This window comes from Nyctibius grandis, chromosome 2 (genome assembly GCF_013368605.1).
Source record: "Nyctibius grandis isolate bNycGra1 chromosome 2, bNycGra1.pri, whole genome shotgun sequence".
NCBI classification, from domain to species: Eukaryota; Metazoa; Chordata; class Aves; order Nyctibiiformes; family Nyctibiidae; genus Nyctibius; species Nyctibius grandis.
This window is the reverse complement of record NC_090659.1, coordinates 10,369,024-10,385,379: the sequence shown is the minus strand read 5'-3', so window position 1 is coordinate 10,385,379 and position 16,356 is coordinate 10,369,024. Positions and strand designations below refer to the sequence as shown.

The 16,356-nt window shown below is 40.5% G+C and overlaps 1 protein-coding gene across 1 annotated transcript in view; it reads right to left on the bottom strand.

The window, feature by feature from the left end:
* The window catches only part of ROBO1 (roundabout guidance receptor 1), a 552,781-nt gene that overhangs the window by 50,096 nt on the left and 486,329 nt on the right, over nucleotides 1-16,356 (bottom strand). The window contains exons 9-15 of the mRNA XM_068417582.1: nucleotides 12,416-12,587; nucleotides 9,575-9,780; nucleotides 8,069-8,150; nucleotides 7,733-7,901; nucleotides 7,466-7,632; nucleotides 3,680-3,801; nucleotides 1,000-1,231 (exon numbers count right to left, since the gene is read on the bottom strand). Coding sequence (XP_068273683.1) covers nucleotides 1,000-1,231; nucleotides 3,680-3,801; nucleotides 7,466-7,632; nucleotides 7,733-7,901; nucleotides 8,069-8,150; nucleotides 9,575-9,780; nucleotides 12,416-12,587 — 1,150 coding nt within the window. The remainder of the gene's footprint in view (nucleotides 1-999; nucleotides 1,232-3,679; nucleotides 3,802-7,465; nucleotides 7,633-7,732; nucleotides 7,902-8,068; nucleotides 8,151-9,574; nucleotides 9,781-12,415; nucleotides 12,588-16,356) is intronic.

Genomic DNA, 16,356 nt, shown 5'->3' with positions numbered 1-16,356 from the left:
CCTGAATGTCACAGTCCTGAGCACTGAATTCCTCATTGGTCTCAAATCGTCTCACCCAGGATCAACAGTTTTGAAAACTAAAGTCTATAAATTGACCCCAATAGAATGCTAAACCTCAGTTCCTCTAGTGTGTAAATGAGTAATACAAAACTTATTAAAATCAGGACAGAATGCGTTAATATTAACACATTTATAATAATGATTTATGTTTTGCATTTTAAATAGTCTTTCTAAAAACTGGATGTTTATATGATGCTTAGGTTGAACGCAGTTAAACACACCTCTTGAACCACTCACAGCAATATACCAGAGCTATGTGGCATTTATACTGGAGAAGGAAGAGAGAAGGGGAAAGGTTGCACATCCCAACAGAGGCACCAAAATCCCTATTCAGAGGCACTGGCCATCTTGCATATTGATTATGCCTGAGCAGCCACAAAAGGAAGAGCTTCAGGAACCTTCTCTTTTTAGCACATGTATGAGATGGAAATATATAATTTAGTCCTCTATATCTGTTGCCCTCATTCATCTTTTCATTTTGTCTTACTGATTGATCCAGATATAAAAGCCTTCTAAAAATGTGGTTTCCATTCCCTCAGCTACAGCGCTTTTGATGATTCCTGTGGTGTCTGCTATCTACTCAAGATAGTGATTAGCAAGTGCTTGAATCTGACAGAAGTCACTTGTGACCAGACCATGAACTCAGCAGGGAGGAGTGCACACTGCAGGGAAGATAAAAAGCGCATTTCCCATTGTGTGCTGGAGGAGATTTTTGCACATCCCTCTCTCTCTGTCTCTCGCGTGTGGTTCTGAATATTTACTTCTGTGTCACCAAACAATTCACATAATGATCAGTCCAACACAGTCTCCTCTGCCGCAGATAGCTGTTCTCAAACAGCACGCACTTCAAACAAAATCAAATTATGAACATATCAGAGGAAAGCAGGCCAGACTACAACTTCAAAAAGGCAAGATGAAGACAGTCTGGCTCCTACTTGCCTTCTTCCAGGGTCTTTGCAAATTTCACTTCACTATCTGCTCCCTGAAACTCATTAAAAAAAGGGCGGGCCTTGATTTCGTAGTTTACACCTTTCTTCAGCTCAGGAATGATAACGCTGTTTTTTGTTGGAGTCCTCACTTCAAAGATTAACCACTCTGACTCTCCATAGGATGCTGACGTAGGCCGGTACAGAATTTTATATCCTTGAATATACTGGGATTGCTGGTCCACCTGGCAAGACAGCAGAACACACAACACATCCTTTAACAAATATGAACCAGGAACAATGTCTGTGACACTATGCATGGCCCTTGGACTGTCCATTCACTTTATTCAAAGCAAACAACACTGCCAAAGCAGATGAAGGCTCCTTGCATTACAGCACATTACAGGCCTGATTCACCAGTGCATTAATCTGTTTGATGCTGGTAGAACTGTGCTGACTTCCGTGGATTTATGAAGGCATTAAAGGGGGATAACGGAGTTGTATAATATGCCCCAGCTCTGTGAAATGAACAGCCTTTACATCCGTGGAGTGATGGAGCTCAGCACAGGCCAGACTTCTGCCCACCCGAATCTGCCCGGCAGGGCAGGGCACACACAGGGAAAGGGGAGAGGGCGAGCGCTGGGGATCTACAGCTCCACAACTCAAGGTAATGAATACAGAGATCAAAGAGAGAGCCTGCCAACTCTCCCGAGGTGTGGAAGCCTCCCAAAATCCATGAAATGAGCACCACTTCCTGCCTGCTTCCTTCTGGAGAAAGCCAATTGAAAGGGCAGCCAGCTGGCACTATCTCCATCGCTGTGATGAGGCTGGGCTCTGTCAGAGGGCAGGTTTGTCCAAGCACTTCCTCCATGTCCACCCGCTCAGCGGGAGGCTCCTCTGCTGGAGGGAAAGGGCTGTTTTGAGAGGGCTCTGAAGAGGCTCATAAAACTCAGTATGGTAACACAGATGAGACTTGGAAAAGCAGATCAAAATGATACCCAGTGGTTCTGAGTGCTTTTTAGACCAAGGTTGTTTTATATCATGTGTATGGAGAAAGAGATCTTAACGTAAACAAGGGTGGGACTCAATCTGTTTGGCTATAGCGGAAACAGAAAGCCATCCTATAGAAGTGATCTCTCGTGGAGCATTCACTATCTTTTAACTACCAGTTTCAATTTCTGATGGATAAGAAAGTCCAGTAACAATAACAAAAATTTTTAAAAGTGCATCAGTTTTTCCCTCTTTTCCAAAATCTCATACAGTGATATAATAAAAGTGTTTGCTTGCAATTTTACTCCAAAAAGCAACACGTTTCATTTTTAATAATCACTTAAAGAATGCATGTTGTGTTAGCTGGAACTGAGGTAATGCTTATTTTTGAAATTACAGAGAAGCCACAGCCCACCCAAGAGACTGACAAAAACTGCCTGTCTGGAAAAGGTTGTTCTGTAAGTAAAGGTCAAAATCGTGCTAGGAACCTTAAAGATGTTTTCATGTTATTAGTTAAAACAGGAGATTGCCTGCTGCAGGTGGCCATACTGCAGGTGACAATGCAATTACCGTGCAACACAGCAGGTATTATTTGTGCTCTTGCAGCACCGAGGAGCCCTGGTCACGGACCAGGACTCCATTGGGCTAGGGCTCTTCTGCAAAGTCAAAATGCCTTTTGTTCTTGTTCAAAATGTTCTGCCATGGCATGGCAGGGGCTACACCCTGTGCTCTCCTACACTGTCCCTGCCAATATATTGATGTGTTCAGATGGAAGTCCTAAAAAGACTTCAAAGCTCACTCCCTTTGGAGCTCCTGCACCTGGAATAGTGATACCTCATTTTTTCTTCATTCTGCATTCTATTTTAAAACTGCTCTTCTCTGAATTACATTTTCTTATCTCATTGCTTGGTACTTGCAGTTTCCTGGGTTGTTCTTTCTCTTCATTTCTGCATCTTGTTTGCCAAACGCCTCCCACAGAAAGCCATTTCTAATCCTTTCTCTCACTAAGGCCTCAGCTTTGTAAGCTGACTTGAATCTTTTTCATGTATGTTACCATTCCCCGTGCTTCAGGACTCCTACAGTATTGTTTCCCTACTCTCTTACTTCCTCTGCTATATCCTCCATGCAGCCAACTTCCTGCTTCCTCCTGCCAGATCAACATCAACACAACATCTGAAAACCGTTTGCCCTTTTTGCATCTTCTCCCTAATCTGCACGTACTCACAGCACCGTGGGAAAGGATAGGTTCAGATGAAGCTATATGGGTTTGAGTGTGTTTCTCAGTATGTATGTAGGATGGAGGTACCACTTTCAAACAGAATTATGCAGTATTTCTCTCCACTGGTGACTGACAGAGAAGTGCCCATGTTATATCTCATTAGGAGAATGATACACTTCCTACTGAAAGCAGTGCAAAAGCTTCAAATGAAATGACTTAAGAAGGCTTTGATCAGTTCCTTAGCTTCCAGGACTCTCAAACTCTCATCATATTGCAAACAGCACTCTCTATGGAGATGTAAAATGGTGAAAGTGGGACAAAATTTAATGAAGTAGGAGAACAAAGCCCAAGTAGCACTTATTCCAGAGAAAAACATTTGCAAGCATACCAACCACAGAGCTTCTTAAAGTGTGACTCCACTGCAGTCAAACAGTACAATTCAGCAGTATATATAACCACCTCCATGATACAGATTTATACTTACAGTCCAATGAACTTCAATTGAAGAGGAAGAAAGGATAGTAGGGTTATGCAGATGTAGTACCACATCACCTAGTTCTCTCTGGACCTGCTTGTGATCCACACCTTGACTTGTTGGTGGAACATCTGTAATAATTTAAGATTCCATTCTCACAAGTATATATGATTGTGAAAATAAGTATATGTAAATACAAATGAATATATCATAAAGTATATGATGCTGTCACCAATAAAGTTTACCCTACGTACTTGCCAATTATGTACGAAAAAACTACATGAAGTATTTTCCTGAGCAAACCACCAATGCTTAGGTACTACCAAATCAATGCACTGCACTTTCTTTGACAGAGAGAAACAGAGGGAAATGCTGCATAAAAAAACTCCCACACCCAGAGATGTCTTTGGTAAATGATTCAGCAGCATCTCTTTATTCTTTCCTGCTGGGAGGAGACAACGTTCTATTACCCATTGCAAATTCCAAGAGACCAGGAAACCTATAAAGAACGGCAAAAGCAGAAGCTGTATCTTCAGATAAATTCATGGGCAAACTTACTGTTTTTAATTACAAAAGAAATGTAGCGACTGAATAAAAGAAAAATGAGTCGTGTGGATGCAGCTTCTCTGATGGCAAGTGACTTCTGTAAACAGGAGGCAGAGCACAGCTGAGTGCTGTTTGGCTTTTCTGACATTTGGTCTATCTTATAGCTAAAAGAATCGTTCATACGCATGAAGGGACAAATTCCTCTCAAAATACGCAATGGTACAACAGAAACACATATTTTCTGCACGCAGAGCCCTTGAAAGCATATTTAACTGAACTGGAATGACTGTCAGACATGTATAAAATTTATAGGGCAATCACTAATAGAGTGTCTAAAATATACATGCACTATGGACAGCAGAGTAACATAGTTTCTGTATTGATTTCATATGTCTCTGATCACTTCATTTTAAGCAAATACTATGCTGACTATGGCTAAAAATCATAGACTGGGAAATTCAGGTAAAGTATGTACAGTGATTTCTTTCTTTTTTTTAATTAATCTAATTCCAGATACAGAGTAATGCATTACATAAACTTTGCTGTAGTCTACTACTTCCCTGTCTGACCTCCTCTAGTGACTAGGCAAGATGGGGAAATCTTCAGGGGTTCTGCTCTCTGAAGAACTTGGAAATTTCCATACCTGTCTGCTTACAAGAAGTGCCAAAGAGAGACTACACAGAAATTGTGCATACGTTTATGTACAACTACAACTACTGTAATAAGTCACTGCAGGTGTGTAGATTATCTTGAAAGCTGAGGTTTGGATAGCGCAGTTGATGCTGATATAGAAGACATGCATTAAATGCAAGTGCAATAGTTGTAAAGCATGGTTTTCATGGTGGTCATGTTCTCAGTTTACCAGCTTTTGGTCTTGTCTAAATAATAATGAAAACTTTGTGAGAGTGCATTAGGACAAGGCATGAGGACAAGTTTCTTTCCAGAGATATAGGCCCCATTTGCAAATACAAAGCCTATGTCACTTTTAACTTTTATCATTCAGTTTCCTCAACATATTTACAATATGGGATTTCCTCAAAGTTAAAGAAGCAAACTGAGGTTAGCGTGTAGTCAGTGGGTGACAAATCTGGATTCTTAGCAAGGAACACTGATAACAACAACAACAACAAAGTCATTGCTGTATCCACATGTAGTATGTTCTGCCAAACAGTCCATTTATCAGAGGATTTCCCTTCCCCCATAGTTTGAAAGCATTAAAGAGAGAAGCTTCTGTTTGGAGAGTTGCCTAAATTTCACCCTGCTTAGAATGTAAGAGGAAAGTCAGTGGAATAATTAGTTCTCTCTTTGCTAGTCATAAAAGATGAGTCATCAACAATATGAATCAAACTATTAATAGGCTCAGCCATTTGCACATCTGTGCTCTACAACAATACGTATGTTTTCTTGTTTTGCCTCCAAGCTTCCAAGACAGGGACCATCAGTGAGATCACCTAAGCATGTTGTTGTTAATGTTGGTAAAGTGTAAAGATGAAGGTAGGTTAGGTTCCTGGTCTGGACATGCATTTAGGACAAGACTATACCACCCTCTAGACAAAAGTGAACCGGGAAATTTTTGAACTTACTAAGCTAGACCACAACTTGCACCAAACTGAAACAGTATTGGAAGAGAGCGGAACTGCTTTAAAGAACTTGATACTTGATTACATTTTTTACTGTTGATGAAAATTTTAGATATTGGTTGTTATTTTCACTCAGGCTTTGTGTAGTTCTCAGGTCTTCAGCTCTACTAGATTCCCAGAGGACAGCAAAGCTTTTCCATGCCATTATAAACCATTCAGTTCTGTGAGTGAACAGAATACTCTGCCTCATTCACTGTCAGAGTCAGGACAGCGATCAGTTAATTTGGGACATTCGGACCTGACACCTCATCTCATCTCCAGGAATGAAACCATACTATATGAAAAACGGACTCGTGCAGAACACTGCAGCCTGTCTGCATAATAACACATGTTGCCCTATTCCCAGGAACACAGAAATCACTAAATTAGGCTACTAAATCTCTCCTTTGTAACAGACCTAGGAACCTGTGCAAACCTTATTTGCCATGTGGCCATGGCTCTGCCATCTATATATCCACTGAAATTGTCACCATCAGGAAAAATGCATAATAACAAAGGACAGCAATGTGAAACTGGTCTCTTCCCATGAGAGATGAGAATGACTTGCTTTCAGACCAACTTTAGAACAAATGAAAAGTAAGGAAACGAAAATGCTTTGTCTCCTTTAAGGAACTTCCTTTCAAAAATGAACATATGTGTGCCTGTTGTTGTATGTTTGTTTCTTTGTTTGCATAAGTAAGTATATGTTCATTTTTATATATATATATATATATATATAAAAAAAATAAGGCAATGGGTCAATTTCTCCAGTAAGTAGGAAAAGCAGAAAAAAAAAAAGAAAGATGATCTCTATCACTTTTACTTTGAAAAAGAGTATGCCCAGTTGTTCCCTTAAGAATCAAAGTATTTCCACTGGAAAAATGCATGCTGCAAAGTTGCAGTGCATTATTCCCTGTACACCATCATAAGTGTCATTTATTTTCTACAGTGAACACAAAGTTATTTTAAATTTTACATAGCTGAATTCAGCCCAGAGCTGGACTTCAGTCATAGCTGGAGTCAGCAAATTACTCCTTCATCCACTACTATCTGGCCTTTTCTTCTACCCGGCTATCTGTAAGCATTGTCTCTCTTCCCTACTGTTTCACTTTTAATAGTAGTACAATTGCAATACTTTTAATATATTGCCAAAACCTCTGATTTACTGGCTCATGATCCCTGATTCCTTCAAATTTTAAATGTTTCCCTTTCCTAACGTAGCAGAAACCAAACCAGATTATGTGCTGTTTCTCTTTATGTCTCAGTCTTAAGCCTCATTTGATTCACTGGACATAATAATATCATTTCTAAGGAATTTAAGGATTTGCGTGATAACTTAAAAAACAGAGATTACTTCTGTTGCTAACAAGAGCTATTCTGCAAGATGTAACTATCTTTGGATAAGAGATACTAGGGTTCCCTTAGGCAATGCAAGATGCTGTCTAAGCAGCTTTTAGAATCGATGTTATAGGGAAATGCAAGTTTAAACATTGTATTTTACGATCTAGCATATATTACAGCCAGGACAGACAAACAGACGAAAGCTAGCAGAATTCCTGCATCTGGTTTTGCTCAGTCAACTTGTGACAGCCACTGTGGACACCTAAAACGTTCAGTATCAAAAACTCACCTTGAGTTTTCACTGGATCAGATATTTGGCTTGGGTCACTTAGTCCATATGCATTAGCTGCCCTCACAAGGAATAGATAAATTGCATTAGGTTTTAGCCCTTTAACTGCAAAACTCTCTGTTTTCACATTTTCAGCTACAGTTTGCCAGCTGCTACCAGATGCATGGCTAAGGATAAAACACACACAACAGCAGGTTAGCACGTGCTTCTTTAACAACATATTATATATAAGCATAAGTACAGCAAGGTCACATGAGACTCATATACCTGAAGGCCTCAATTATGTAAGAGGTTGGTGTTGCACCTGAATTCAAATTAGGTTGCCATGACAAAGTCACTGTATTTCTGCTGACATCTGTAACCTCGGGTTTTGATGGAGCACTAGGAATTAAATTTGGGTCAGTGGGTCTTGGTGGCTGCACTGGGACTCCAAACTCTAAGAAAGGAGAGAGAAATGCTGAGTACAGACAGGAAGCAGCTGTAAGCTAAATACTGTTCACATCTGCAATGGTAATTTATGACAGAGACAGATAACTTCTGCATTTCAATTTCTGATTTTCCTCTATGTATTTTCTCCATGCGGAGAAACACTAATTGATTTACCTTGGACCTCTATGTATGCACTCCATGTAGCTTCGCCACTTGGGGTTGAAGCAATGCAGGTGTACCGACCAGTGTCGCCCAGCTGAGTGGGAAAAGAGAAGAATAAATATTTGAAACAATCAGGCACTCAGTGGGCTAGAAAAGTAATTACAGCTCTCTATGTTCCCCCATGAATATGTATAAACATATTAGGCTGCAAAGACTTCGAACCAGAAACTTCTTCCGCTAGAAGGTATGATTTTGTGTGCTGCAAAATGAAAACAGATACTTACTTCTAAGCATTCATTAAAGAAACGGAAAAGCTGCAGATTCTAATTTAATGTTACCTATTCTGTAACAAACAAACTGAAGGCCAGTTCTTGCAGCATTTATGCCTTACTCTGCAGAGGTCCTAACAAATAAATTGAGAAGGAACTCAGATGACAAGACCCCATGCAACTGCCAACCTTCTGCCTAAATAACGCCTGTGGATTTGTCTGGACTGCAGCACTGGAGAGCATGTCATCTCCAAAACAAAGCTTAAAGATTGCACAGGGCCTTGTACCTATGGGGTTCCCTGTGTTAGTATAAATTTCACTCTACAGCAGACCCAGGAAAGAATCTCCATATGCTATTCTCATCCAGTTCTGAATGCTGGATTATTTGTCCATATGTGATTTAATCACATTTCAAAAGAGTTTCCTTTTCCCCCCAAAAAGAAATGCTATCCTCCTAAGCTCCTAGCCTCAGCAGATGAGCTGAACGGAAGTGCTCAAAAATCAGAGGTTCAAACTCTAAGCCAGTGTAACTTGTAATTGGTAACAGGGCAACTCTAGGGAACACAGTAAAGTGATGTATTCAGCCTAATGTTTAAAAATTACTACTTTTCAAACCATAGAAAAGATAGAAGAGAATATCCAGTACACCAAAACTTAAACAATATTTTAAAACATTTTACAGCGTGCGAGGCATGACCAGCAACACTGACCAGGTACTTGCTATAATTCCCTAAGGAGGCCAGGTATTTGACAGGTGGGTAACCATTTTAAGCGATGTTTACAGTGTTGAGTGAATATGTTTAAACTTTAAAAACTGTTTTGAAAAAGCTGTGTACATGGCTGTATTACTGCAGTATGCTAAACAAAGGTCTTCTTTATAAACATTTGAAATAATTAGATCATTTTAATCTATTAGTGCTAGAGCCCAAATAATTTAAGGATTCGTCTTACTGATATACAAGTTTTGCTTTCCCCTTCATGTTTTAAGTACCAAATAATTCCCTTAATTAAAACCTCTTAAAAGCATTTTTCCTTATGAAATCTGAAATAATGTGCCCTAGGCAGAATAAGCCAAGGTGTTAAGCATAAAGAATGAACTAGCTGAAAGCATGAAGTATCAAATATTTTAATACAATTATTTAACATTTCATTAATTCTAAATGTAGGATTTACTACATCAAAAGTGCCTAGAGGTGAAAAAATGAAATGAAACAAACAACAAGAAAACTTGTTTGCCATTTCAAGCTACCTTGGCATATCGGATCTGTAACGCTCCTGTCTCCAACTGCTTGATGCGAGAGTCCTGGGTAGAAATGAGGATCCCATCCTTTTTCCAGAGGATAGTGGGCATTGAAGTGCCTGTGGCCACGCAGTTCAGTACTAAAGTACCATCTACGGCTACAGTCTGATTCACAGGACCCTGTCGAATGACAGGGGGAGGCCGGTCTGCAATCACTGCCAGAAGAAACAACAGGAAAGAGATTTCTGCAACTGGAAGCAGTTTTCTAATCATCTAAGCAACAGTAGTTGCTTGAGGCTTCGAAACAAACTAAAGATAATTAAACAAGTAATTAAAGTTGGGGGCACGCATTATTCAGGGCAGGGTGCATCATAATGATGCACAACTGCAGAATTTTAAAATGATAACACAACATAGTACCTTCAGAAAGTAAAGCAGCATGACATATTACACAGTGGTATCTGCTAGCTATTCTCTAATTCCAGTGTCTTTATAAAATGGTAACGGAATGAGAAAGGACTTCCCAAATTCTTTGTCAAGGCACAGATTTCACCTGGTTCATCATTTACCATGCAGCAGGCCTGTATAACAGAATTCATACTTCAAGCATTCAAAGACAGAGAAAAAGGAGGTAGGCAGGCAGGGGAATAACCCAGCAAATAGGTACTTCCTAAAAAAAAATTGATTGTGTACCATCAGCTCATCTTGGTGCTGCTTCCTAATTGGGAGATGCCTAGCAGAAGGGTAAAGTAAACACAAAGCTAATGAATAGGACCATATTAAAAATTTTCACCTAAGAAATAGTTTTCCAGTAGTTTGTGACTTTTAGTTCTATGATGACTTAATCTGTAAATATGACTTCAAAGTCACACAGAGAATCCCACAGTGTGTTTGCATCAATTTTAATGCATCTTTCACACAATGAAAATTAAATGTTATTGATAGGTTATTTAATACTTGCACACAGAAAGGTATAAAGCAGTCTCAGTATTCACAGAAAAAAAGAATGATTGTCTACATGAGGTTTTTTTCCCATTATCCAATGGATAATCAGAGAAAAAGGTAAAAGCTATCTTACTGCATTTCAGTGACTTCCTCTGCCTGTACCATCTAACATGACATGGACTGACGACCTGAAAACAGCCACGACTTTAAATGACATAAATCTGTCCAGCAGTGTCATAGGAGCTCACGTAACTTAAAAACTGGATTGGTAGCTGAAATATAAAGCCGAAATTCTGATAATTTGTGAACTTCAGATATTTCTAAATTACTTTTCGTAACAACAGACAGGGTGTTAGTACTGCTCTTTCTGGCTAAATTCCAACTCCCATAATTTCATTTGCATGTTCAAATGACACTCTGTGTTTTCAACCGCATAATTTATCCTTCACTTCTTGCCCCAACCTGTTGCAATGTGCAGCAATGCACTGTGAGGCCATTAGTATCCTTCTCTGAAGATTTTGACTTTGAGTTTCAAAAAAGTCAAAATGAGCTTATTTTGACTTGACTGAGACAGTCAAAATAAGCTCATTTATAAGTTTGTATTTAGCTTTGACAAGTTTGTAAGAGCTTTGCAGTTGTCAATGGTAAGGGGCTGCCTGATCCCTGCTCTACAGAGCACGCTAAAATCCGTGGCAATGTTAAGTGCCGCTGAGGTTGATGGCAACTTCAATTACTTTTAGGAATACAAGGGTATCATTCCACATATCCTGCCTTCACTTTTATAAAAGTACAAAAAAAATTACTGCCCCAAGACACTGTACAAAACAACTATCCATCAAATCAATCCAGACCTTATAATCACAGTATAGGAAATATATTTAAATGAAACTGATTTTTTCCAAGTTCAGATGGCGTAGGTCATTAAGAGAAAAACACTTAAGGTTAAGGTCCTTACCTTAACTTTAAAAAATTTTTTTACTCACCTTGCCATAGCATTCTCCCCAACGGTAAACAAATAAAAGTGGATTAAGAAATGTGGCTTACCACTTGTGAGAAACCAGAAAGGATTCAGTTCTATTCCTCCAAACCATCTCAATCCAGTAGGTGTAAATAAACAATTTTATTCTCCAGGTTCACGCCACGTTTTTAGCACTGTATTATTTCTATGCTTTCTATAGGGCAAAGGCCTTGTTTATGGAAACTATTCTCTGACAACAGCTTCCCCCCTCAAAATCTCTCCACAGATTGCACTTATCTTCTTTTTTTTTCCTTAAGTACTAAGATTATTACTTTTCCTGGGTATCTTTGCTATTAAAAATATGAAGTATTTCTGGTAATTGGCAAGTTGGCCTCAAACCAGCATATATTACTGCCTGCAGTCATGCTCCTTCTAGCTTTTTCATCTTAAATTTTGTCCCAACTGCTCCTTAAAAGGAATGTATGATAATAAATATTCATTTATACGTTATTCTACTGACTTCCATACAGTTTGAAGCTTTTTTCCCTTGCTATATTGCAATATTAAAAAAACAGGAAAAAAACAGGTAAATGGAGATGCTAAGCAAATGGACACACAGTAAACAGGGATAAAGAGCTAGGCAGCAAGCAATCTGAAAGCAACCTAAACCTAGTGGGGAAAGCTAAAAAACAGTCAGATAAATTAACAGATCTGACAAAAATCCATAAACTGAAGTATACTTACCAAACACAAAATTGAACAATGTGTTACACAATATCCAAAATTTTAAACCCTTGACAGAGATTGCCAAAACAGGATTTTTATGTTCAAAGACACATGCAATACGCATTTACGCAAAGCAGATACCAAAGTATTGTCACGTCATCCCACTGCTGTCTTCAAATAAAAATAAAAACTTGGGAATGATAAAATAAAGGTATCATTACCATCAGTAACTTCCAAGTAGGCTTTTGTTATGATACTTCCTGCAACATTTAAAGTCTGGCAGATATAGTACCCAACATCAGATCTCTGGACGTTGGTGATAGTGAGGTCACCTGTCTGGGAAACTGAAAATCGGCTGGATGACTGAGGGGGCTGGTATGAGAAAAGCAGATTCTACAAGATGTACAGGAAAGAAAGTGGGAAAAAACGGGTTAAATAAATTCAAACATCAATAGTCTTAAGTTTAATATGTATGAACATATTCATCTTTTCACATTATACATAAAACATACTGCTCTTCCTATCTTAAGCATGTCTATATCACAATGTGAATAGCTTTTACAGGATTTTTTATGATAAAAAATGCTGGCATTTTTTCATTCCATTTTCATTGGCATTTTTCATTCCATTTTCATGTGGCAGGAACAGAATAGCTAGCAGAATCACAACCCTGAACTTCAGGAGGGCCAACTTTGGCCTTTTCAAGCAATTGCTAGGGGAAATCCCATGGGACAGGGTACTAGAAGGTAAGGGGGCCCAAGATAGTTGGTTAGCATTCAAGGACTGCTTCTTCCGAGCTCAAGATCAGAGCATCCCAACAGGTAGGAAGTCAAGGAAGGGTACCAGGAGACCTGCATGGTTGAACAGGGAACTGCTGGGCAAACTCGAGTGGAAGAAGAGGGTGTACAGATCGTGGAAGGAGGGGCTGGCCACTTGGGAGGAATATAAGTCTGTTGTCAGAGGATGTAGGGAGGCAACTAGGAAAGCTAAGGCCTCCTTGGAATTAAACCTTGCAAGAGAGGTCAAGGACAACAGAAAGGGCTTCTTCAAATACATTGCAGGTAAAGCCAACACTAGAGGCAATGTAGGCCCACTGATGAATGAGGTGGGGGCCCTGGAGACAGAGGATAAAAAGAAGGCGGAGTTACTGAATGCCTTCTTTGCCTCTGTCTATACTGCTGGAGGCTGTCCTGAGGAGCCCCGGACCCCTGAGGCCTCAGAAGAAGTCAGGATAGAGGAGGAATCTGTCTTGGTTGATGAGGGCTGGGTCAGGGACCAATTAAGCAACCTGGACGTCCATAAATCCATGGGCCCTGATGGGATGCACCCGCGGGTGCTGAGGGAGCTGGCGGAAGTCATTGCTAGGCCACTCTCCGTCATCTTTGCTAAGTCGTGGGCAACGGGAGAGGTGCCTGAGGACTGGAGAAAAGCGAATGTCACTCCAGTCTTCAAAAAGGGCAAGAAGGAGGACCCGGGTAACTATAGACCGGTCAGCCTCACCTCCATCCCCGGAAAGGTAATGGAACAACTTGTTCTTGGTGCTGTCTCTAGGCACATCAAGGATAGGGGGATCATTAGGGGCACTCAGCATGGCTTCACCAACGGGAAGTCATGCTCAACCAACTTGATAGCCTTTTATGAGGATGTTACCCGGTGGATAGATGATGGTAAAGCTGTGGATGTGGTCTATCTCGACTTCAGTAAAGCGTTTGACACGGTCTCCCACAGCATCCTCGCAGCTAAACTGGGGAAGTGTGGTCTGGATGATCGGGTAGTGAGGTGGATTGTGAACTGGCTGAAGGAAAGAAGCCAGAGAGTGGTGGTCAATGGCACTGAGTCCAGTTGGAGGTCTGTGTCTAGCGGAGACCCGCAAGGGTCAGTTCTGGGACCAGTTCTATTCAATATATTCATTAATGACTTGGATGAGGGATTAGAGTGCGCTGTCAGCAAGTTCACTGATGACACAAAACTGGGAGGAGCGGCTGACGCGCCGGAAGGCTGCGCAGCCATTCAGAGGGACCTGGACAGGCTGGAGAGTTGGGCGGGGAGAAATTTAATGAAATATAACAAGGGCAAGTGTAGAGTCCTGCATATGGGCAAGAACAACCCCATGTACCAGTACAAGTTGGGGGCAGACCTGTTGGAGACAAGCGTAGGGGAAAGGGACCTGGGGGTCCTAGTGGACAACAGGATGACCATGAGCCAGCAGTGTGCCCTTGTGGCCAAGAAGGCCAATGGCATCCTGGGGTGTATTAGAAGGGGTGTGGTCAGCAGGTCAAGAGAGGTTCTCCTCCCCCTCTACTCTGCCCTGGTGAGGCCGCATCTGGAGTATTGTGTCCAGTTCTGGGCCCCTCAGTTCAAGAAGGACAGGGAACTGCTAGAGAGAGTCCAGCGCAGAGCCACGAAGATGATTAAGGGGGTGGAACATCTCCCTTATGAGGAGAGGCTGAGGGAGCTGGGTCTCTTTAGCTTAGAGAAGAGGAGACTGAGGGGTGACCTCATTAATGTTTATAAATATGTAAAGGGCAAGTGTCATGAGGATGGAGCCAGGCTCTTCTCAGTGACATCCCTTGACAGGACAAGGGGCAATGGGTGCAAGCTGGAACACAGGAGGTTCCACTTAAATTTGAGGAAAAACTTCTTTACGGTGAGGGTGACCGAACACTGGAACAGGCTGCCCAGAGAGGTTGTGGAGTCTCCTTCTCTGGAGACATTCAAAACCCGCCTGGACGCGTTCCTGTGTGATATGGTCTAGGCAATCCTGCTCCGGCAGGGGGATTGGACTAGATGATCTTTCGAGGTCCCTTCCAATCCCTAACATTCTGTGATTCTGTGATTCTGTGAAAATAGGTGCAGATATGCACATATACTTGTGCAAAAGTCTTTTGGGATTGCTCTAACATCCTCAGTGGTCAATGTTGGGCTTTACACAAAGTTTAACAGGCACTAGCAAAGATCTGATATATATAGATACCATAACGGCGCAAGCAACTGTGGTAAACCTAAATAATTTGCTCTAACACCCTTTTTTAGAACTTACTCCAGGGCATTCTATTTATTTCATTTAAATGTAGATGTTGGTTTACTTATTTGTATTTTAACTTTCAACTTCCTAAGAATGGAGTAGTTTTTTAAAGAAGAGATGCTGTTTAGGTCTTTCTAATCATAGTGTTTTGAGTTCTATAAGGAGCCTTATAATATAGAATTAAATCCTATGCCAGTTTCTACATAATAGTTTTGGTATGAAGCACATGGTATTTTAACAGCAGTGGTCAAAAGTCAGAACTGCAACAATAATAGCAGAAGTCTGTTACATCAAATATGCTTTCTAAATTTCTACCTCTGGCTGAACAATTTGTGAATGAGAATACTCCAAGGTCACAGAGGCTAATTTTTCTCTCTGTTGCCTAACTACATTTTGCATTTCCAAAAAGCATCCAAAGGAATGGGACACAACACCTGCTACTTCAGCATTAGCAAACCCTATTCATTGACCTCCTTCTCCAGTTCCCTTGTTCATAACAGCATTGACTCAGCAGAGTCAAAAATGAGCCAGAAAAATAATGTACTAGACAATACTTGGCAAAAAAAAAATAGCCAGGTCATACAAAATACAAACATAGTATAGAAGCATACTTATACCACTGAAGATCATCACTTAAATTTGGTTACTAGTATAGTTGTCCTTAGGTATTTAGACAGAAACGTTGCAAATGAAGTAAAGGAGTCAATCTCTAAGCATTCTCAATTTCTCTGGCCTATTGTTTTGTAACACAAAGAACCCGGTCATATGCTTTTGCACCATTCATTCCTTCATTCACAGGAATACCAGAGTCCCATATTCCTTCTTTCCCTCCAATAAAGAATACTTTGTGTCACGTCCCTCCTTCAAAACATGACTCTGAAAGAAAACTGTGATTCTCTTGCTGTGCTATATAGTGTTTCACCCACTGGCTTTCAAGATAGATCCTTTACAAAGAAGCTGAAAATAATTTTCCCTCCCATTCAAACAAGGAAGCTGGAAGAAAAAGTGACCTATTCAGGTATGACCTGTCAGCCAACTGACTGAGTGGGAAAGTAAATCTCCTTAGTCCCAAACTAGTGTCCTGCCCCTGCGGTGATGCAGATTAATACCGGAAATGGTTTAGTTAGCCAGATGCAC